The 22,643-nt window shown below is 38.2% G+C and overlaps 2 protein-coding genes across 2 annotated transcripts in view; one reads left to right on the plus strand and one right to left on the minus strand.

Annotated features, from left to right (window-relative positions):
• Nucleotides 1-8,698, minus strand: part of KIF15 (kinesin family member 15) — a 36,778-nt gene extending 28,080 nt beyond the window's left edge. The window contains exons 1-9 of the mRNA XM_065628023.1: nt 8,680-8,698; nt 7,343-7,385; nt 5,841-6,024; nt 4,676-4,752; nt 3,515-3,552; nt 2,482-2,579; nt 1,913-2,092; nt 1,023-1,232; nt 790-915 (exon numbers count right to left, since the gene is read on the minus strand). Of these exons, the coding sequence (XP_065484095.1) occupies nt 790-915; nt 1,023-1,232; nt 1,913-2,092; nt 2,482-2,579; nt 3,515-3,552; nt 4,676-4,752; nt 5,841-6,024; nt 7,343-7,385; nt 8,680-8,698 (975 nt within the window). The remainder of the gene's footprint in view (nt 1-789; nt 916-1,022; nt 1,233-1,912; nt 2,093-2,481; nt 2,580-3,514; nt 3,553-4,675; nt 4,753-5,840; nt 6,025-7,342; nt 7,386-8,679) is intronic.
• Nucleotides 8,699-9,161: 463 nt separating this feature from the next.
• Nucleotides 9,162-22,185, plus strand: KIAA1143 (KIAA1143 ortholog). Its single transcript, XM_065630196.1, has 3 exons — nt 9,162-9,321; nt 11,582-11,729; nt 18,512-22,185. Exons 1-3 carry the CDS (start codon nt 9,214-9,216, stop codon nt 18,721-18,723), a joined length of 468 nt encoding a protein of 155 aa, XP_065486268.1. The 5' UTR covers nt 9,162-9,213; the 3' UTR covers nt 18,724-22,185.
• The last annotated feature ends 458 nt before the right edge of the window (nt 22,186-22,643 follow it).

Below are 22,643 nucleotides of genomic sequence, written 5' to 3' on the forward strand. Positions count from 1 at the left end.
CTTTGCAGTACAAAGAACTAAAAAAAAAAAAACAAACCACACCACTTAAGAAAGTAGTAGCTCATACAGATGCAATTCTCTTTCGATTTCTGTGTATTTTGGGTTGCATTGGAAGAACATAATTCTTCAGAAGTTTATGATTCTACATGGAACAGGGATGGAATGATTGGGAAATTCTGCTGCCATCACAATGATTCTGTGTTGTAATAAAAATACTGTATTATGTACAAGTACTATACTATAATGCAAAAATATATTACAGATATTATTCATTACTGTTCACAGAATTTTGAGGAGTACTGGCATCCAACAAATCTATGACCGCTTCCATCTTTGTTTTCTGTTCATCTTGAAAAGAGCCCATAAGCTCTCGGGTAGGAAACTGAAATTTATCTAATTCTTAACATCATAACACCACTTCGCACACATAGATTAATTCTGGAAGCCCTGTCAAACTTTTCAGCACATCTTTAAATATTATATTGTGATACACAGTATTTCCCAAGTTATAGGAATGAAAACATATGCTTCTTTTTCTTTAAAACTTGCAAATATGTAAAAGGAGATTATGAGCATAAATTTTCTTGTATTCAGTTAACAGTAATAAATCAACTGGAAGCCTATATAGGTAAAAAGCTGTTTTTCTGAGATTTCTTCCACCTGCGCAATATAAAAAAAATTTTTTCACGTATCCAAGTTCAGCTTTTTAAAGTAAAAAACCACCAATCTGAACAAATATTTTTTTTCTACACCCCAAGTAGGATATAAAATCCAGAGGATATATATTACCCGTAACAGAAAAGTGAGCTTGGAATCCCGGTAACAAATGTGTCTCTGTTTTCCATTACCCACATCAACGAGTGCTGTGATTACTTGGCCCAGGCAACTTAGTGATCGATTTATGTTACCAGCTTCCTAAAAGAGAAAAAAAAAAAAAGAGAACAAGAGTGAACAGATTGGGTGGATGGAACAGAGCAGCACATCTGAAAGGAGAAAGATGCCACAGGTATTACAGATCTAACCTTTAACCTCAGTCCCTCTGTATGGGTGTCTTTCTGTCTCTCAGATCCTGCCAAGTCTACCAGGTTGAGCAGGGAAGACCGAATGTTAACAATTTCATTGTTTTTCTCCATGGATTCCACTGTGATAGTGAAAACTGCATGTGATCTTGAGGATTCTCTGTTCATTGAGGTCGATGCTACACGACGGTTTCTCCAGCCCATAGTTAATACCTAAGCATGAAAAAGACATCCAGTAATTCCAAGTATCTCAGACTGTAACCAGTATTTATATACTGGTGACAAACAGTAGTAAGCATATTTCAGTGCAACAGCTTTCAAAACTCTCAAGGATCAGCACTTTTAACCTTTTTTACAACAGAAGTGAAAAAATACAGCTACAGTCAAGCTTACTAAAGGCACTAATTACAATATTCACTTCTTTCCCCCAAGAGCACCATTGCCATTTGAAAAGATAACATATCCAACACTGGTGGATGTTAGCAGTATACAAAGGGGAAAAAAAAAATTGAAGTCACAGCAGTGCTATGTGTATGCATCTCATTCATGGAAGAATAAACCTGACAGTTTCTTGAACATGCACACTGCCTAATTAGCAAGAGATGTAGCTTTTTGTTGCTATTTCAGAGATGTGTGAGGCATACATTAAGGAAAAGATTACTGTAATTGCAATTCATCCATTCCAAACTCCAGAACTATAAGATTCCTTACGTGTGTGGGATAGTCAGGAAGAATTGCCTAGAAACAGCTTTTTATGTTGTTTTTTTGAGGATGGAGCTAGAAGAGGGTGTCACAGACACTGTGCAAAAAATGTGTGCTTTAATCAAAGAAGAATATTTACCAAATAAGCATCAAGATAAATAGTCCAAACATTAAAAAGTGACAAAAATTACCTGGTAAGCTTCAGCAGCAGATGACAACACCTGTTCAACAGCACCATCAACAAAGACTCCCTTCTTGATGTGTTCTCTGAGAAATAGTCCAGCTGAAGCAGAATCTAGCAAGTCAAATATCTGTTCATTGTAGATTTCAATAAATGAGCATTTGCAGAGAAAACTCTTTCCACTGCCAGCCTGAAAAACACAGTAATTTACACTATAAACAGATTGATTTTGTTAAATCTGGCATTGTATGGCAGAGAGGCTCTTTTTATACATATCTAAAGCTACTAGTTTGCATACATATTCCACATACTATACGTTTCTGATGCCCAGTTGACAACCAACATCCAGAAACCTAAATGCATTTTTAGACTCAAAATATAAGCACGCTTGTATCTGAAGAAAGCGTACTGTAACAGGTAAAGTACTAGATGCAAGCATTTCTCATTAATAAATTTGATGCAAGATGGCAACAAACCTGGAAACTTAACTGCTACACACCCAGCTTACCAAGCAGCCTTAGCTAATCTTTAATGTGAGACATTACTTTCACTGCAGTAGTAAGTATAAAATAAATGTACCTTTTCTTTTTCACGTTCAATTAGAAAAAATAAGTATTCAAAGCTCCGTGGAATTACACCTCTCAGACTGTGAGTGAAATTATCAGAATCAGATGGTCCTAAAGAGATTTTTTATTAAAAAAAATAATTAGTACTACTCAAGCATAATGGTTGATCTTTTCAAGATGTCATTACAGAAGACTTCAGCAACCTGGTTTTAGTCAGTTTATGACAAAATCACAGATGAAATGTAATAAAATCCACTTTGAAGATCTAAGATAATATTCCATAATGGGATTTATATATAGTCTAAATGATGCTTTTGAAAGTTTGTTTTACCCGTCCATAGGTTACCAAAGTCTAAAATAATGTAAACTACATGGACTTGCATAGAAAACATGTAGAGATGTGCAGGTGGGTCAATACCTTAACCCTGGTTTGAAGAACCAGAAAGATGGGGTGGGTTTGTCCCTGTGTTTAGTTAATTTCTATGTAGCCCTCAAAAATATGTCAGCCAAGATGGTTTTGGTTATTTCAGTAACTTTCTAATGTCAAGTACAATATTAATGCATTTAAAATCACCACCGTATGAAGAACAAGATTACAAGGGGATCCCTTCATGTACAGAGAGCCTGTAAATTCCTAGTTGGGTAAGAAGTATTTATTTTTAAAACCTCACTATATTATAATATGGAAGATCTTTGCATACTACCATATTTTTCTACATGTGCAAAGGATATCAGCCAAACAGGGAAACCAGCAAAATACTCATTTTTGGAAAATTTGCTAAAAGTGTTTGATTGAAAAGCTTCTCTCCTGTTAAAAACAGAAAAAATCTACATCTTAAAAAAATAGAGTACTCATACTTCACTCTTTTGATATAAAGTAAGAACAACTGCACTGAGTGCTACAACATTTCTTAAACCCTAGATTTATGTGCAGGAAGACAAAAATCTGAATCATCCCTGATATTTGAGCAAGATGACATTTCAACTCAAGACAAAAAAAACATTTAGAAACCACTGAAAGATTAAGCTCTCTCTCATGCACTCACCCATCATAGTAAAGGTTTTTCCTGATCCAGTCTGGCCACTAATAAAAAAAAAAAAGTCAGATAAAGTTTTATTCTGACTCTGAATTTTTCAATAATCTGTTGTTTTTAAGAACTCACAGTTTAAAGGAAGCAAAATAATTATTCTAAATGGAGGATAAAAAGAGACAGATGCAAGTTGAGAAATACAGTCAGCTAAAAAGGCATAAAAACAGAACAGCAAATTTGACCATAAAATTCTGTTTGATAAGTCACCTTTTCTCTCCCCCGACACCCACCATTTTCTTCCTTATTTTTGTTGCAAAAGGAAATAGCAGAACTTAGCATTAAAACTAAGTCTTTCAAATATATACATTAAACTAATTTTTGGCTCAGTCTTTTGGGTTTTGTGTTACTCAGTAGTGCACATAAACCCAAAACCAGGAAAATACTTTTAAGTTGAAAGTATCTTTTTTAACCACAGGTATTAATCATGCTAGAGGAACTTCAAGGCAACTTCATTTTTCCACATTTGTCTATTGTAACAAAGTAGACTTCCCTTCACAGTTTTGAAAATACAGTGATAAATTAAAAATCCCCATAAAGTTTTGATTAGATCAGTCCTTCAAGTTAGCATATTTGACCAAAGTGCATATTCAGTTTTCAAAATGAAAAAAATATTGAGAGTTAATATAATAATATTCAATGCTATTATTCATGGATATATTTCTACCTTGAAAACAATTTGAAAGTTAAAATTATCATTCATGAGTTCTCCCATGGGCAGCTAAGACTCACTAAAGAGTTGAGCTGGCCAAATGTCAAGTCAAAGTAATTTCTGTTCCATTTTACTGTGGACATATCAAAAACAACTAGCTTGCTCTTTAACGGTACAAGAAAACTTCTAGTGCTCAGACAAATGAAAGCAAAATTGAAATGAGTTTACAATCCACATGATTGGCCTTAAGTATTAGAAGCATAGCACCTACGAATAGATTCCTCCCAGAGAAACAGGAAGTACTTTTAAATATCGCAAGAACATTTCCTGTGCTGTGCCGCACTAAGGAAGCATTTTCAAAGCTTATAGTAACATTAAGCAGGCTCTGGCGCTTAAAACCACGATTACTCGTTAACACAATCTCCTCAAGTGTTGCAATTGCTATGAAATACCATTAAATGACTTACTATGCAAAGATGGTTCCATTGTAGCCATTCATACAAGATTCAACAATATTTTTGGCCACACTTGAGAACACGGACTCCTGGGGACAAGGGAAAGAGAAGGCACTTGGCACCAGATATTTAAGTATCTCTTCCATCAGTGCTTCCTATGCCATAACTTCTTAATGTATAGAATAGACACATTCTTTAAGGTTAGACAGGTATCATGAGTCCTGGAGTTCTCGGAGCAAAATGACACATTGTAAGTCTTTGTGACATAAAATACTCTCTCTGAAAAAGTTTTATTCCTTGTTGACAACTGAAAGAAAAATAAAACCCAGCATCATAGAAATGGCTTTCAAATATATATATTATATTAATTTTGGTCCTGTGTTTTTGATTGTTATGTGGTTTATACCATCAGTAGGTCAAAGTTGAGACTATGACACTCATAAAATCTAGATAACTTTCAATATTTGCCACTGCACATTGGTATATTCAACAAATCTGCACAACTGTTAGCCTCATCTATTTTCACAAATTTGTCTTAGACCCGCGAGAACAGCCTAGGTACAAATAACAGCCTACAGTGGGTGGGGGTTTTTGGGAGTTTTGGAGGTTTTTTTAGCATAAGTTAAATGGAATTGAAGTCTTAGAGGAATTAAAACTATATTCAGAATTTCAAACACAATTTTATAAAAATTAAATTGAAGGATTTTCCTTCCAGTATTACCTGTCCCAGATGAACAATGCATCTGTTTAAAAGGCAAATGGAAGGAAATGTAACAAATAGAAAATCAACTCAGAAATTCCTAATATACCAGTCACATCTTTAATATTAGCTACTAACTGCCAGCTGTTTTTCCATGTTTGTCTCAACAGAGGGATTTATCTTCTGTCTATCGTGTTACTGCAGCATTTACAAACAGAAGCTTCCATTTTAACACAAACTTTAATTAAAGAAATTAATGGATTTAAAAAAATACATTAAAACTATTAGAGTGCAGAATTTAGTGCAACATTTATATCCTATAACTACATATCTATGTATATATACATTGTATACATACAATCTGACCACTGCAAAAAACAAGACTTTAGGCATTACATCTTTAGAAAGGTTTAGTGTAGCAGTTGCCAAAATTTGGGGCAAAATTGCAATACCATTTGAGATTCTGGAAGTTATTACCTGTGTTGTTTCCATATTTGCAACATAATCGAAAGTGAAGATCTTTGGCTCAGGCTTCGAATGCAGACGGATGGTATTTGATGAAAGAACGGATAAACACAAGCCTTGATCTCCATCAGTTAACACAGTTCCCTCTGAAGGGGGACGTACCCTTACGTAAACTTTGATAGCATCACCTTCAACACTAAATGAATATTTATGCATTAGATTACTTCAAAATAGATTTATCAGCTGTTTGATAAAATTAAATCACAAAAATCAGATTAAGCATGTGAAGTCATACAAAGGTGTCTCCTGGAAATAAAGTACTTCTAGCTGTGCACATCAATCCATTACAAATCAGATTTATTAAAGGTAACAATGTGACATTTAAAAAACACAGAACGTGAAGTTACTGGCATTTATTGCTGTTACGTGTAATTTCAGCTCTAAAAGAACACATTACACGGGAACTTGATATCTATAAAACCAGTGTTATAATAAAGGCTGCAGTAGTTCCTAAGACTATGAGCTTCAAGCATCCTTCTTGCTGCTGCAAGTTATAAAAGACTTAACAAATGGATCAGATGATGCCACATTCCAGCAAGAAAGCTACTAACATTTTTCTTTGCTCCTCTCAAGAAGGGAAAGAAAAATCAATTCTTGATCCATGAGTCCAATAAAGTATAGCAACACCTGCACCTAAAAACTCTCTAATTTATTTCATGATATTTATTAGTGGATGCAGCAGTAAATTTAGCTTGAGTAAGTAACTGTGTATAACTATTATAATAACGCTTTGAGGAATTCTGGCATAAATACCAACATACTGATATAATATTAAAGAATTAAAGTATGTGAAGTGGCAGCAAACTTCGATTTACTTTGCTTCATCCTTTCCCAAAAGGCAGTTATAGCACAAGGGTGTTATAACTGCTCTTTTTACTTTTGGTAAACAAGAGAAAGAAACAGAATAGTTTTAAAAGTGGGGAACAGACTTCATGACTGAAACGTGGGGGTGCGGAGTGGCAGAGAAAAGGGCTAAAAAAGAAAAGGAAGCAGCTGAGAAAGGGAAGATGTTACGCTGGATTTAAAACACACCACACAAACTTGCCAAATATTTTTTCATCAGATAGTAGTATTCTGAGTTGTGGCAGAAACTGTTTATATTTGGAGGAGGGCTTTTTGGTTTTGCTCAGGACTTCTTCACAGAACCGAAATTCCTCATGGAATACCTCTTCAGAGACATTCAAGAGTCCAGCTGCAGAGTTAGTGAACAAATGAGAATTTACTGCATGGCAGCATTCCAAGAGGAATCTGATGCCTCAGAACAACACTTTTATTAAGAGAACTTTTTTTTTTTTTAAACCTGTATGGAAGTTAGGAGAAAAAGGCAATAATTTTGTGCAGGAAAACATTGAAAGAAAAAACTTTAAATTATTTTACAAAGTTAGACTAAATTTTGTTTGCATTTTTTGTACAATGTGATTATTCATATATGGGACTGGCCAATACTACTTTACCTAGGTGAGTTCAACAAAGGCAGTGCAGAGTCACGTAAATCTCCTGTAAAAAAAAAAAGTGAAATAAACACACGCAAAAATGAAACAAGATAAAATTATTGCTAAAAAAACCCCATTTAAATAGAAAATCCTGTAAGCAGTACTGAAGGAGATAAATGGAGAGCCTTATCAATATCTGTTTCATGCATGAATCAGAACTGCACAAAAATATTTAGTAACTATCTTCCTTTGATAGAAAGTTTGCAGTTTCTTGCAGAGGCAGAAAAAGCTGCAGTCCTGTGATGTTAGCATACATGCAATTGTAAATGTATTCGCAATGAGTAGTCCCTTAAATTAACGCATATAAGGTTTTGCAAGTGTTTTGGAGAATTAGGAACAGAAATGTTAATAGTATAATATCTTCCCGTTATATTTTAAAAATTTCTAACTCACTGCAGGTAAAACAATACAGCATGAAATAGTTTTACTGACGTGACTGCAAAACCTCAATTTCCTAAACCTGCAAGCTGAGTAGCTACATTGCTTTCACCTTTACGAAGTAATATCTTTCATCTTTATGAAGTAATGTTGAGCACTCTGTAATACATAAAGCTCTCCTGTATGTATGAGCAGCAATTGCACAGCGTCACCTTTCAAGCAGAAGGCATATATTACCCCATAAGTAGATACGGTGACTGATTTTTTACTTAAGAGTGAATCTGACATGAAGTTTTTCGCATAGGTTGGTCAAAGTATTAAGTAAGTAACATAACCAATTTAAAAAGTAAGTTACAATGAAAGATCACTTACTAAAATACTGCAGTAATAAAGACCTTATAAAGTCCCTGAAAGCGCACAGGTTCTGTTGTAGGATTCCTTTCAAACTAGGGTTAGTAAGGATGTGCAAAGGCACTGACCTTCTCATGAACACTCACGCTGCATAAATATCCTGCTGCTGTGCGAGCCTATCTGCCGTGACTCAATAACGTTTGAGGGGTGTGCTAACTTTTATTTCAGTTATTTATCCTTCGAATGCACGAGGTATTTAAACGAGCTGGGACAAGAGAAGCGGCGCATTTTAAAACTGAAGCGAAGCAGGTATTTGCACAACCTGCACCTTGGGAAACGACCGACTCCCAGCTGACGGTTCTCAGCTCCTGTTTTAAAGCGCTGCCCTCGCCCGAGCGCTCGTAAGGGGCTAGTTACAAACATCAGAACTCGATATTTGGAGGAAACGAATTGATGAAGGCCGGGCGGCTGAAAGTAACAGCGGCCATAGCTCCGCCGGGCCCCCCCCGTGCCCGCCCGCTCCCCGCACTGAGCGGGAAACATCCCTCAGCCGCCTCGCCCCCCCTCACCTCTCACACCGGGAGCCATGATCCTCACCGGCGCTGCCGACGCCGGCGCCTTCCCCCCCGCACCGGCTGCCTCTCCAAAATGGCGGAACGTTTGAATTTGGCGCTAAGAGCCGCAGGCGGCGTAACCCCGCCCCACCCCCCTCCGCGAAGCCGGAGTGGGCGCGGCCATTTCGCTCTGTACCCGCCTCCCCCGCCATTGGCTGGAAGTGCACTCGCCCTCCTCACGTGACGGGGAGAATCGTAGACTAGAATCATAGAATCATTTCAGCTGGAAGAGACCCTCAGGATCACCGAGTCCAACCATAACCTAACTTAACTCTAGCACTGAACCATGACCCTAAGACCCTCGTCTAAACGCCTTTTAAACACCTCCAGGGATGGTGACTCCGCCACTTCCGTGGGCAGCCTGTTCCAATGCGGAAGCGGGGAGGCGCGTTAGTTATGTCCCACTAGGGCCGCCGTCCCGTCGTGCCCGCTCGGCCCGGAAGTGCGCGGGGGAAAGGCGGCAGCGCGGCCTGGTCGCGGGCGGCGGCCATGAGCAAAAGGAACCAGGTCTCCTACGTGCGGCCGGCCGAGCCCGCCTTTCTCAGCCGCTTCAAGCGGCAGGTCGGGTATCGGGAGGGGCCCACGGTGGAAACCAAGGTAACGGCCTGGCCCCGCGCTGGGGCAGCGCGGCCCTCCCCGCCCCGGGCTGCCGCCGGCTTGTGCCAGGGCCCTGCTCTTCCCTTCCCACCGCCGCGGGCGCTCCGCGGGGCCTCCCCCGGCCTGATGCACGCCCCCGCTCCCGGGACCTAAAACGAAGCGGGGGAGACGGTGGGGAAGCAGCACTTCCAGGCTGTGCCTCTACAGGGCAAGGGGAAACAGGAGTTACCCGCTTGGAATTAACTGAAACTGTCTCTGTAATTTGTTTTTGCTTCTATGATGGAAATTCAGCAAGGCTTTTGACACTGCCTCTCACAACATCCTCAGGCAAGCTCAGGATGAATGCACGATGAGGTGGATCGAGAACTGGCTGGATGGCAGAGCTCAGAGGGTTGTGATCGATGGTGCAGAGTCTGGTTGGAGGCCTGTAGTTAGTGGGGTTCCCCAGGGGTCAGTGTTAGGTCCAGTCCTGTTCAACTTGTTAATCAGTGATCTGGATGAAGAGACTGAGTGTACTGTCAGCAGGTTTGCTGATGACACCAAACTGGGAGGAAGGGCTGACACACCAAGAGGCTGTGCTGCCATCCAGCGAGACCTGGACAGGCTGGAGGACTGGACAGGGAAGAACCTAATGAACTTGAACAAGGGAAAGTGTAGGGTCCTGCACCTGGGGAGGAATAACCCCAGGCACCAGTACAGGTTGGGGGCAGACCTGCTGGAAAGCAGCACTGCAGAGAAGAACCTGGGACCACTGAGAAGAGTGTGGTCCCATCCTCTTGACCACCGTGCTGCCCAGCGATTGGATGAGGGGCAACAGGCACAGACTGAAGCATAGGAGGTTCCATCTAAACATGAGGAGAAACTTTACTTTGAGGGTGCCAGAGCACTGGAACAGGCTGCCCAGAGAGGTTGTGGAGTCTCCTTCTCTGGAGACATTCAGAACCTGCCTGGACACATTCCTGTGCGATCTGCTCTGGGTCAGCCTGCTTTAGCAGGTGGGTTGGACAAGATGATCTGCAGAGGTCCCTTCCAACCCCAACCATTCTGGAATTCAAAACAATAACAACAAAAATTCTAGTGCCTCTCCCCATTGCTGTTTTTAATGATTGTAGCTGTGGTCATCATGGCACTCTTTGCAGAGCAGCCAGTGCCAACCTGTTGGTGCCCAAGTGGTCAGTGGGGGCAAGGGCGGGAAGCAGTGATGATGTTCCACATTTAACTGGCCTTACCAAGCCCAGGCAGGAATTTAAAAAAAAAAAAAAAGTAACAAAATATTTTGGAAAGGAGTTAACATCATCTTAACATAGGTCAGCAGACACAAACTCTGGTGTAATGGCCAGGAAGGCAGGGCAGGGGCAGTAGGGTTTGAGCCAGCTTGTTAGAAGGCAGCCTTTTCTGAAGGTGTTCTTTTTTTCTGCGTTGCCAATGTGCTTTTGTGTGTGTTTCCTGCTAACTAAAGTTTTATAGGGTGCCTTAAGAAAGAGGCCCATCATTGCTTGTGACAAGCTGGAATCTGAGATAAAAGTATGCCTTTAGTAAATTTAGTACACACTCTTTCGCTTCCTGAGGAAAATTGCATTTTGTCTATCTCTTGGTAACTTACATAGACTACAGTAATACTACATATACTTTTCCTTATAAGAGGAAGTTTTCAGTTCCTCTAATATTGCCAAACTTTATGTTGTTGCACTGAGGTTTCCATGCCAGCAAGTGTGTTTGTGTAAAATTTTATTTGAAATTATTCTTCTGCCTCAGAACAAAAGTTTTAGAGAGTGGAAACAAGGACATGGTCTTCCTTGTGTCAATAATGCTCACAGTGATTTGGTTAGGCAGCTTTAAAAGCAAAACCACCAATGACTCCTTTTCCCTTTGCATTGCTTTGAGAACAGCACAGAAGACTTCACTTTGGATCCATGCATTTAAGATTTTCTCAGTGTTGCATGACAAGCAGTGCTTGTACAGTAAAGATGATGAACAAAGGGATTAATTTCTTACCTTCCAAGTTCCTGCTGTTTTGGTCTTTAATTGAAAGAGGCCATACTGTGTTGGGTTTTTGTTTTTTCCTAGGGGACACTATGTTTCAAGGATACAACTGTTGTGCCATTTGGACAAAGAGTGTTGAGAGGGCTTGACACTGAGAGCTGTGCCAGGTCTCCTCACTAACCTTATTGTAAAAGTGACACCAAAGCGTACTTGCTCATCCTTAGCTGTTGTCGTTTAATGTGGTGATTAGAATTGTTTTTATTTCTCTCCTGTCTAGAGGGAGCAGCTTCCACTTGCAGATGGTGATAGTGACAATGAAGATGAGCAGCCTCAAGTGGTAACACTGAAAAAAGGGGACTTGACTGCTGAGGAAGCAATGAAAATTAAACAGCAAATCAAAGAGGCCTTAAAGTCAAATGAATCAGGTGAATTTCAGAATACTAATTTCTTGCTCTGTTTAGCCAAAGAGAGATAACCCATAAAAGGGAGCTTACTATTTTCTCAGTTGTTTACTGCTTAATACTACCTTTGATTAGTTGTTTTGAATTTTTTAGCTAAGTAATTTGGACTTGTGATTCCTAACCTTAAGTTGTTGTGTACATAATCAAGCTGTCTGGCTTTTCGTAGTGTTGCAGTTCTGTGCTTCTTGATGGTGCATGATCCTACCTCCAAATACCACCTTAAATTTTTGTTTGTTTTGTTATGGTGTATCTCTGTCCTGGTACATAATCTTTTGACATCACTTGTGATAATTTTTGAACTCATTAGTTCAGTCAAATTTGACAGTGGAGTGTGTGTCTAAAAGGTAATCATATGAGTTTAATGAAGAGAGCGTCTGGGCAGAATGAGGAAACTCAGGTTAGTGCTTCAGTGGAAAGAATGGCAGGTGTGTAAACTCGTTAATATGTTCACTTGACTGACTGGTCCAAGCCCAGTACATGTTGTGACTTGCAAATACATTAAGCAAAACTGAATGGATTAGTTGAAAATAATAGATGATACAACAGTGCCAACAAGTAGCAAGATGTAGAAAAAAAGTGTTTCTTTGCTACAAAGAATTAGAAGGCTTTATCTAACTTAACAGTTTTTTCAAGAATGGAGATACGGAAGTGGTGTGGGAGAGGTTGCTGCAGTTAGACAATAAAGACGTGAAACGACACTTAGTGAATACAGTTATGTTAAGAAATTCTGCCAGTGTTCGTCATTCAGATATGGTTGACAGAAATGCTTTGAGAGTCCAAAGCCTTCCATCATCGCACAGGGTGTGATGAAAAGTAGCTTTACTTTTATTTTTTGCTGACAGACTTGACGGATTAAACGTAGATAGTGCTGTCTCTAGTGGACATGTCTTTATAATTAAGAATATAGAACTGAAACCTCAGAAGTATAAAATCAAAAGGTGATTCATAGAACCTGTGGAACTTTTCCTCCTTTAGCCATTGTGGTTATTTACAAAGGCTGCAAATTGAGTTTAGAGCAGATTAAGAGGCTAGCACGTGACTATCAACATGACATCCTTAGCTTCTAGCTTCTGTCTTTTTCTGCTGTTTGTATTGGAAGATTCAGGTTTGTGCTGTCCCTATATAGAAGTATGTTTTAAAATTTAAATGGTAGAAATGGTATAAATGTAGAAGTCAAAACACAGTAGTGGGAGAAAATACATTGAGAATCTTACAGTTTTGAAAAGCAGATTGATAAAAAATTCTTCATTTTTATAATGTAGGTTAGCTTGTAACTACTTAAATCTACATTTGATTTGTTTTTGCAGGTAGGTATAGTTGTGTTATGTGTAACTAGGTAGAGGACTGAGAGCTGTGTTTACAGAATTTGAATTCTCTGAGAAAATGTGTTCAGGTTCCCACTTACTTCCTGGTCTCTTGTTATTGAAGCCTAAGCATGTGCTTGGTGTTGCAGTTTCTAAAGTTGTTACATGATTTCTTTTCAGTGGGATCACCCTCCTGGTATTGGGAGAAATTTCAACCTTCTGGGAAGAAATGGCATGATTCTTTTTGAGCATTGGTTTCCTTTTCATATAAGCAACTTGAATTTTGCATGATCACGGTAGGAGGAAAAATGATTTTGTAAGGTTGGGCAAAAAGAAGTAGTTATCTATGAGAATCTATTGAGGTGGAGTCCATGCTGTGAAAAAAAGGTCCAAAAGAGCTAGAAGCTGAATACACAGTATGAAATGGAAATGTATTTGAGTAGAGTAGCTGAACTTCTTTGGTGGAAAAAGACATTCCTAAGACACAATTGTATGTAGTGAGGATAGTAGTATTGAGTCCCTGTAGGACGTGGGCACCCCTGCTTATTACCCCTTCAGCCCTTGAATAATAACTTGCATTGAAGGGAAAAGTCCACAGTAGTAGGTAGGAGTGTTGAATCACTGTACGCTGGGGACTGCTGCTGTCTCTGCTACGTTTTTGTGTAAACATTTGTGTGCCTTTGCTGTTAATATGAGGTCTTGGTCTCTTTTTCCTTATTTTGGCTTATGGGGTAAGTGCTCCTATGTTCCTCTGCTATGGAGAGGACCCAGTGTGAAATTTTCAATTAAGGTGTCGGTGACTGTGCTACAGCTTGCTGAAGGCTTTGTTCGAGTCTTTGTCCATCTTTGTACTGTCAGTTTGACCTCTAGATTTAAATTCTCATTTCTAATCAGAAGCAGGTATTTAGACAGCTCTTTACTTCCAGTTTAATAAAGAGAATTTTGAATAACGTGTTAATTTCCTTTTTTTTTTTTTTTGACAATTGTCAATTCTGAAAATGGGAAGTATAAACAAAAGTTTTATCCTGCATGATTTGATTACCTTTCTTGTTGGTTTTATCCCAGAGATGAAAGTGAAATTGACAGGTACTAGACCATAATGTACAGCCCCGAATCAGATCATGAGTGAAAACAGGTGAAGCTGAAAAGGTAACAGGGAAGTAAATTTCCCAACTGATAATCTTCTTTTCACCATGTTGAAATCAATGCTGAGGCACTTTGGTAGATCGTAAGTGACGGGCTGCTAACTATCTGTTGTGAACAGAAGCTGTTTTTCAAAACATGGTAAGCACTCAGTTTTGAGGTTCTGCCCTCTCCTCTTTTATATCTGTAGTGATTGTCTGCATTTGAAGGTCCTTGTCTTCAGGCTTTGGTTTGGGATATTATTCTACAATTTTCCGTATCTCATTTACATTATTTCTCCTCAATTTTCTTCTATAACCAGTTTGACATAGCTACGCTTTTTTTTTTTAAATTTCAGGTGCCTGTGACTTGCATTTTCTTTTACAGATGAATAACACTTTTGCATTAATTTGGCCAAAAAAAGCTGATTAATGTTCTAGTTGCACTTAGTTGCATCCTAAGGCAGAACAAAATTGAATGAAGCTTATACATTGGCTTTTGCAAGTGTAGTCAAAGGGATTTTTTTTTTTAGGACCGAACCTTTCCTATATGAGAAAATGCCCTTCCATACTGAAATATTTTTATTCATGGAGGACTGACTTATAGGCTTTTTCGAAAGAATCATTTGTTGATCAACAGTCATTTTGCCTAGTATTGTTATGTAGTATTTTATAAATCGTTACTGTTCATTCAGAGACAAAGTATGGTCTTATGAGAAATTAAATTTGCACAAAAGATAGCAATTACTGCAAGATACTTTATCCCAGCATTCAGTATAGTCTATGGAATTGATTTTCTACTGCTTTTCTAGTTGATCTGGCCTCTGGGACACTCTGATACATGCAGAAGGTGTCCTTGCTCATTCAAAGTCTTTTTAATATCAGGAAAAACAGCCTTTTTATCTTCATGATACCAGTGTGTGGAATTCCTGTAGTAAACGCTTCCAAAGGTGTGCATAGAGATGAGTGGCCAGAAAGCATTAGAAGGAGCACCTGAAACAGCTGACCTGAACCTTAGAGGCCATGAAGAAATTTGCCGGGTTATCATAAATTTTTTCCAACCTTTACCACTGAATAGAGAGATATCCTGAAATATTGTTTATGCTGCTCCTCCTGCTGTTCTGCCAGTTTAGTGGCGTTGGTGTTGCCTGTTGTTGCCTCATTGACCCGTGCGGGCAGAAACCACTGAAACATGGTGCTGCTAACTACACAAATGGCTACTAAATAAAAAAATACAGTAAACTGAAGAGCAGTGTTTCTTTTTCAGACTCTCATTTCTACTTGTAATATATAACTTGCAATTAAAAATAAGAAAAAAAATTCTGAATTTGTGGCTTCTTAAATTGGTGTCACTCGCGAAGTGAGTTTTCAGCTCAACGTCTGATTGTGCACCTCGTAGTCAACCAGTATAAAAGCAGCAATGACTAAAACAATCAGAATTTGAACTGCTAGTGTAGTTTTTTGATTCTCTTATCAGAAATGGGTTTCATTATTTCTCCTGTAGTGCTTTTATGTTGGTTGTATTTTACTTCTTGTGTTTCAGTGTGTTTATCAGGAATCCTGCTTTCCATAGTTTGTAATACTGATACAGTCTTTTATCAGAACTTGTTTTAAAAACTACCGACACTGAGGTTGTTTCTTCAATCTCTTCTTTGCACTGCTTAGTACAAGTCTGTTTTTAGAGGTCATCAATAAAACAAAAAACAGCTGACACATAAGAGTCTGGTAAAATTAGAAATGATGAGGTGAGGCTTTTACCAGCTGGAGAAGACAGTCGTAACAAATCAACACAAATTTCTTGAGCTGCTGCATCCAGTTCTTTCAAAAAGGGTTAGTCTGTCCTCCCTCTTCCCACAAGTTGCTCAGGTAAGGCGAGGTCTGCTGTGTTTCTTCATCTGCTTCACTCTTTGTCAAGCACTGCCAATACGTCATAGCTCTCTGAATTTAGCCTGGTCTTCCTGCTGAAAGGAATGTCCTTGAGCATATAATGAAATTTTGACAGTGTTTAACCAGGCCAAGAGCTAAAATCTTTCTTCCTTTGATGCAGAGTGACCTGCAAATAGCGTTGAGGCCCTGGAGGTCAGAGCTAAGCCAGTTGTCATTTTGATGGAGTTTTTGAGTTTTGCTTGGTTTATGCGCTTTGCTTATTAAGAGTTTAAATTCATATTGCAAAGATACCTATCGGTTTCTCCATCTGGTAGACAAGATGAAATAATTTTGTGCAGTTCACAATGTGGACAGCAGGAAACTTGGGGGTAAAATGAAAATTTCTGACTTCCATTTTTACATGGAATATGAGTACATAGTTGTTTATCTGATTTATTTTGTGGATATGCGTTCATTAGGTTTTTAGGGGTTTGTTTTTTCAATTTACCATGCTAAGAATATGTAGTAATTGCTCTTTAAAAGAGTGTCCAGTGAGATTTTTTGATACTCCTTGTGCTTATGCTGGTTGCTTTGAAGTCCTATTTCCACAGCTGTACCGGTGCTGTCTACAGTTTGTGTGCTGACTGGCTCAAGTATATAGACAGCTGGGTCTGATTGTAAGTGAAATTTTTTATAGATGATTTTTTTTCCCAGAATTTGGCTTATATAGTGCCTTGGATCTTGTTTAAGTTAGAAGATCTGGGTTTCCAAAATAAACATTGTAGTTAACCAACAGTTAGTAAGGGGAATTATATTTAACTTCAGAGCCTAAAAATGGAGGCAGCTATGTGGAAAAATACTTTGAATTTTGAGTTTTTAATCCAGCTTCTGAGAAAAATGGTGCATAGTGCATTTTGATTGGTTGGGTGCGATATGTTTTCAGAAATAGTTATTTTTCTGTGCCACAGTTTATCATAGGCACTTCCTAAACTGCTGTATCCCACATAAAACATCTAAACACCTCAGCTTTCCATGCAGAATTCACAACTGATCCACTGACAAGTATGCCTATCATACATACAGTTTATTATTGCTGGTAGTTTATTGTAATGGTAATGCTTTTGTAATGCATCAGTACTGAAATATTTTCCCAAAACCTGGTTAGTTATTTTCTGCATAGTAGTATTCTATCGTAACTGCTGCAGAAACATGCATTCTCTAGAAGTCATTGACAGAATTGGTGCTTACTTTTTTTTAAGCCTGGTTTCTTCTTAAAAAGGGCCTATGAAACTTAAGGAAGAATAAGTGAAGTTTCTTAATGAGTTTGATGGTCTTAATTTGTACCACACAACCCTTAAGACACCAGATATATAATAATACTTATATTGTTTGAAATATGCACTGAAGAGTGTTTCAACCAGTCCTGTGCATGATAACACTGAAATGTTAGTCTTCTGCCATAATGCATATGAATTGAGGAAAGAATTCCTGCTAAAGACAAAAGATATTTATTTGCTCTAATTAAATAGCACATAATCTTGTCAAGCACATGCATATTGTTAGGAAATTTCTGCTGAATAATGAATTTCACAAAAGAACTTCAGGAAAAATCTCTTGTGCAGAACCTATGGTTCTTTAACATCCTGTCACATATACATTATAATAATTGCAAACTACTGCAACATGAGCCTTTGTGTCTGATTCATGACTTTACAGTTACACTTTTTTTTTCCAGAAGTATTGCCTTGATGCTGTTACTTGTGCAACAGCTTTCCTCCTCTGCCTGATAATCCTGGAACAGAGTTATCTTGTTTTTAAAATTGTTATTTGCTCTAGTACAAGCAGAGGAGCAGGATTAATCAGTTGGAATAGTTTTGTGATTTTTGCAGATATAAAGAAACCCTACAACTTTCATTCTATATGATAATAAAAGGCAGGTTTATGGCTGTGTTATATTTTTAGCTGTCTCAGCAGGATAGGGTGTATTAGAAGAAAAAGAAAAGCTTTGTCTTGTATATGTGCCATTTTGTTCTTTAGAGAGGTACCATAATTCAGAAATAAGTGCATTTGTTGTCATGGATTTTACAAATGGTGAAGTGGAATTAGAGGATTCTATAAAGTTGTCCTCTCCATTTTGATAAGTGGATGTGGCTGGATTGTGTGGGAAAAGCTCTTGCTCACAGTCTCTTCTAGGTAAAAGCTCTGGTTAGTGAGAACCCATTTCTAGTAGGAACTGCAGGAGAACTGTCTTCAAGGGCTGGTTGCCATTAAACAGATGTGTGTGCATGAAGGACATTCATCGATAACAGGCTTTGTAGCCGAAAAATACATTTTCATGATTGTTGTGTTCTGTTGCAGGTCTCACTGATCTTGTTTCTGTGGAAAAAGAGAATAGTGAAGGTCTGTATCCGTGTGTGAACATGTGCAGATGAGTTTTGATTTTACTTTGTTATAGATGGTGAACCAGAACCTGCTGATGGAAAAATTATGTTCAAGAAACCAGCCAAACGTTCATCAGAGAAGGTTTTGGACTTCAATGTAAGTTCAAGTAAGAAGATGAAAGAGGCAAAGAAAACTAAGAGAGAAGCAACTACTTCTCCGAGTACAGCTAAGCAAATAAAGAACAGCAGTCTTCTCTCATTTGATGATGAGGAAAATGATGATTAGGAGTTATATTTTTTTCTATTTTACTTAACCTTCTATGGATGTAAGATTGAGTGTTTTCCTAGAAATATAAGCATGGTGTCTGAGTCTTCTCTTACTTTGTTATAGTGCAGCTAGAGGAACTTAGTATAAAACTAGCAAGACCTAAGTCTTTGCGGTTCAGATAGAACTGTGTGAATAGCATGTCATGTATTTATTTTAAAAGACAATTTAACCATGTGTATAAAAGCTATTTGAGGTCACAAATGAGCAGCAAAATATACCTGTACATATCCAGCTTATATAAATTTTCAATCAATACATTTTAAAATGTCCTCCATTACTAAAATTGTATTTCCTCTCTATTTACTGGCCTAAGTTGACAGTTGTGTGTTTTTTACCTGTTATTGTTGGCTTGACATTCAAAAGAGAGAGACTTCATCGCTGTGCAACAGGCTGAAGTTTTCGGTCTCATAGCTTAACAAAAGTTTGCACTAACATTTGCACGTGTGGTTTGGCAGATTGGCTCTTTGCAGAACCTTGACAGTAAAGAAGCCTGCAGTTGCTACAGTTATGTGATCTTAATCCTGTGAATGCAATCTAAAAAGTATCAAATTCATTTGAATTGTTTGTGCTAGCATGATAAAAAAAAATTATTGTGGTTGATAGTGTCAACTAATGCAAAAGAAAGATGCCTAAACCCTTGGAGATTGTTCATTTTTGTTATCACACTGATGGACTTAGTGGTTTGATGGTGGGGTTGTTTTTTTAGGTATATATTTGTTCAATTGGCTACATGTGTTCCTAAGTATTGGGGATATCAAACATCTTATTTTAAAAAATGAATTTAATCTTTAAGCTGTGGAAAAGCATTATTTTCTCCAAATAGGAAACTGTAAACGGGAAATTTAAGTCAAGAAATGTTATAGCTGTGATACAAAGTTTTAAAATTTTTCGGTTGTCCATGTACAGTACACTGAAAGTCACCATTTCTGTACCATTTATGTAACAGGATGTGCTGACATTCAAAATAACACTTGTGAGCTGATGGAATTGGGGAGAACAAGGTGGTAGAAGTGGGACTAGTGGCTTTGAAATTACGTGGAAGCATGGGGTATTCTGTAACCATATTTAAGCACGACCTGAGACTGCTGCAGAATTACAGGGTACAGGGCAAGGAAACCAGTTCTGCTGCTGCGTGACAGGATATTCAAAATTATTTGGGCTGTAAAGCTTCAATGAGGAGCAAATTAGAAGTTGCTGTGTGAAACGGCTGGTTTTAGTTTGTTAATCCAATAGTAAACAATAAATTATGTTTTCTATAAGTGGCCCAGAGATATTTTAATGACAATTTCAGTGCATAAAATGGGATTTTTTTGTCACCCAATAATGAAGCCTCTTATGACTGCTACCTGTCTCTGTACAAACCAGCTTACTGGAGCAGAAGATCAGATGCAAGTCTGCATACTATTTCACACTAATTCTGTGAGTGCATGTTACCCTGATTTTCAAAATGAATGGATCTGTTCTCCTTTCAGAAAATTGAAACCAGGCCTATAAATGGATATTTAAGTCTTCTTATAGCACTGGTCTGATATTACAACTGCCAGAGAGGTGCAGTGTGACAGCCTGATTATTCCCATGAGGACATGTTACATTTGTAAATATTAATACATAACTTGTATGGATTCTGCATATCTAAAGAAGAAAACCAAACGTAGGAAGAAGAAATACAGAATCAAAGGTTCCCAGGAATTACTCTTTCCTTTTATTTTATATACTACAAACTTGTTTGAATCTATTTTTATATATATACATATATATATACACCTACCCCTGTGAGAAATCTTATAGCATTACAGTATACTGAAGGAATATGTGGACATATTTCAACAACTGACTAAATACCCTTGACTTGCTCAGGCTCATCTGAAAGAATGAATTAACCATTGACTGCTTACTTCAACTTTTCTGGTCCTGTTCATTAGCACAAAAATATACTTAAGTTTTTCTTGCACAGCCGGAAAGCTTTTCACTTAAGCTGCAAGGCAGTTTAGGAGACGTGGCTGTAAAGAGATAAATGTTTGCCAAGGATCAGAGGGAGTTTGGATTTACCTTAAAATTAGAGAGAGTCTCCCGAATATGCAGCTAATTTGGCATGTTCAATATAAGATTGAGGTCTTGTTTGAATGTGGTTAGTAACTGCATTTAAACAAAAATTTCTGTCTCTAGTGAAAGACTTGTGAGACTGAAGTCCAGTAAAAAGAGGGTTACCTCAAAATATTGTTTGCAGTACTTTTGCTTAATCATGCTCCTTGCCCTGCAACTTCATGACATGTCTGGAATGCAAGTAAATTAATTGGATTTACTTGGAAATAATACGACAGGCATGTTGTTCATCAGGCAACACAGCAGGGAAACAAGAGGTAGATACGAAACTCTGTTTCTTTCCTTGATTTTGACTGCAATTCGTAGTGCTCTGACCAGTAGGAGACCTTTGTATTCATTGTATTTCACTCCCACTTCACCTAACAATAACTAATTGGATATATTTATTAAGAGGTGTGAGTGATGCATAAAAGCATTTTAGGCAAGTAGTCATGTGAAAATTCAGTGTTCTTAATGTGACACACCAGGAAAATTACACACGCCATCAACTCCCCGTGAAAGCTGTGACTAAAGGGAACAATTACTTGTTCATTTAGGAAAGAAACGTGCAACTCTCTTAAGCAATCACCTGCCTTAAGCAATGGGCCATGGAAAAAAATAATCATCACAAGAACTTTCTAATAAAGGGGAACCCAAAGTGAGCACATGGAACATGGGGCTAGAGCTGGAATGGACAATTTTCCTGGCTTTTTCTTTCTCTCTCTCTCTCTCTCCCTGCGGTGCCCCCCTTGCCCCCTCCCCCCAGTAATTTTCCCTTCCTTTAGTGGGGAATGTATATGTATTTTTTTTCTGGTGGAGCTTGCTCAGCTAAGCATGAGAGAAGCACCGTGGAGGAGCAACATGGAAGTAGCTGAGGCTGGTTACCTAATATAGGAATCTCATACAGTGTTTATTAATAAAACCTTTGAAATTTCCAAGCTTGTGAAGACTCCAAAACATTTATTGCTGGTGGTGTTAGTTCTTGCCCTTCTTAGCTGAGCAGTCAGCTGGAAAAAACGTGGTGAACTGTAGTAGCATTGCAGCAATGGATGCTTATAGTGGAGGCTTTTTATGTTGCAAAGGTGCTTGAATGTCATTGGGAAAGGTGAGATGCTCTGTTACCTCTCTTTTGAAAAAACAGGATCTTTCTCTAAATGATAGGAATCAAGGTGGATCATTAAGAATGCTGCATTATTGAGACAGAATTTGCAAAGACACGGGACGGAATGAGCAAGAAAATGCACACATGGGCAGGTGGTCCAAGAGTTCTATCCTTGCTTATATTTCTAGTCTGTCTGATAAGGTTAATTTTTCTCAAATAAAAACAAATTTATTGGACTGCAAATTGTTATTTCCTTGACCTAAACAGGAAGAGATGAGTCAGAATTCTGTTCTGATTTTTTTTGTCCAGCACTTTTGTAGGAAATATAATTTGGAGTATCAAAGGCTGTGTTTTGCAGACACTGAACACAAGAAGGCTGTGTTTTGCAGACACTGAACACAAGAAGCCTGTATTTAGCTGTTCGAATTTCACATTTTTTAAAATTTCATCACAGGACTTAATGTCTTTTTTTTTTTTTTTTTTTTTTTTTTTTTTTACAGTGTTTTGGTATATAATCCTGTTAGGGAACTGCAGATTTATAATGAAGCAGGAAGTAGCAATGTCATCGTTTCAGCTGATTGTTTCCCTTGTGCTGTAGTGTATTAACGAAGTAATGCTTCACTTGGCTGTGTAGAGCCAATTGCCTTTTCAAGGACATCAGGCATGCCTGAAGATGAGTCATTACCTTTGGTAC

This window comes from Caloenas nicobarica, chromosome 2 (genome assembly GCF_036013445.1).
Source record: "Caloenas nicobarica isolate bCalNic1 chromosome 2, bCalNic1.hap1, whole genome shotgun sequence".
Lineage (NCBI taxonomy): Eukaryota > Metazoa > Chordata > Aves > Columbiformes > Columbidae > Caloenas > Caloenas nicobarica.

Coding starts and splice junctions, on each gene's coding strand:
- KIAA1143 (XM_065630196.1), top strand. CDS start 9,214: ATGAGCAAAAGGAACCAGGTCTCCTACGTGCGGCCGGCCGAGCCCGCC. Junction 9,322..11,581: donor GGCCCACGGTGGAAACCAAG/GTAACGGCCTGG, acceptor TCTCCTGTCTAG/AGGGAGCAGCTTCCACTTGC. Junction 11,730..18,511: donor CTTAAAGTCAAATGAATCAG/GTGAATTTCAGA, acceptor ACTTTGTTATAG/ATGGTGAACCAGAACCTGCT.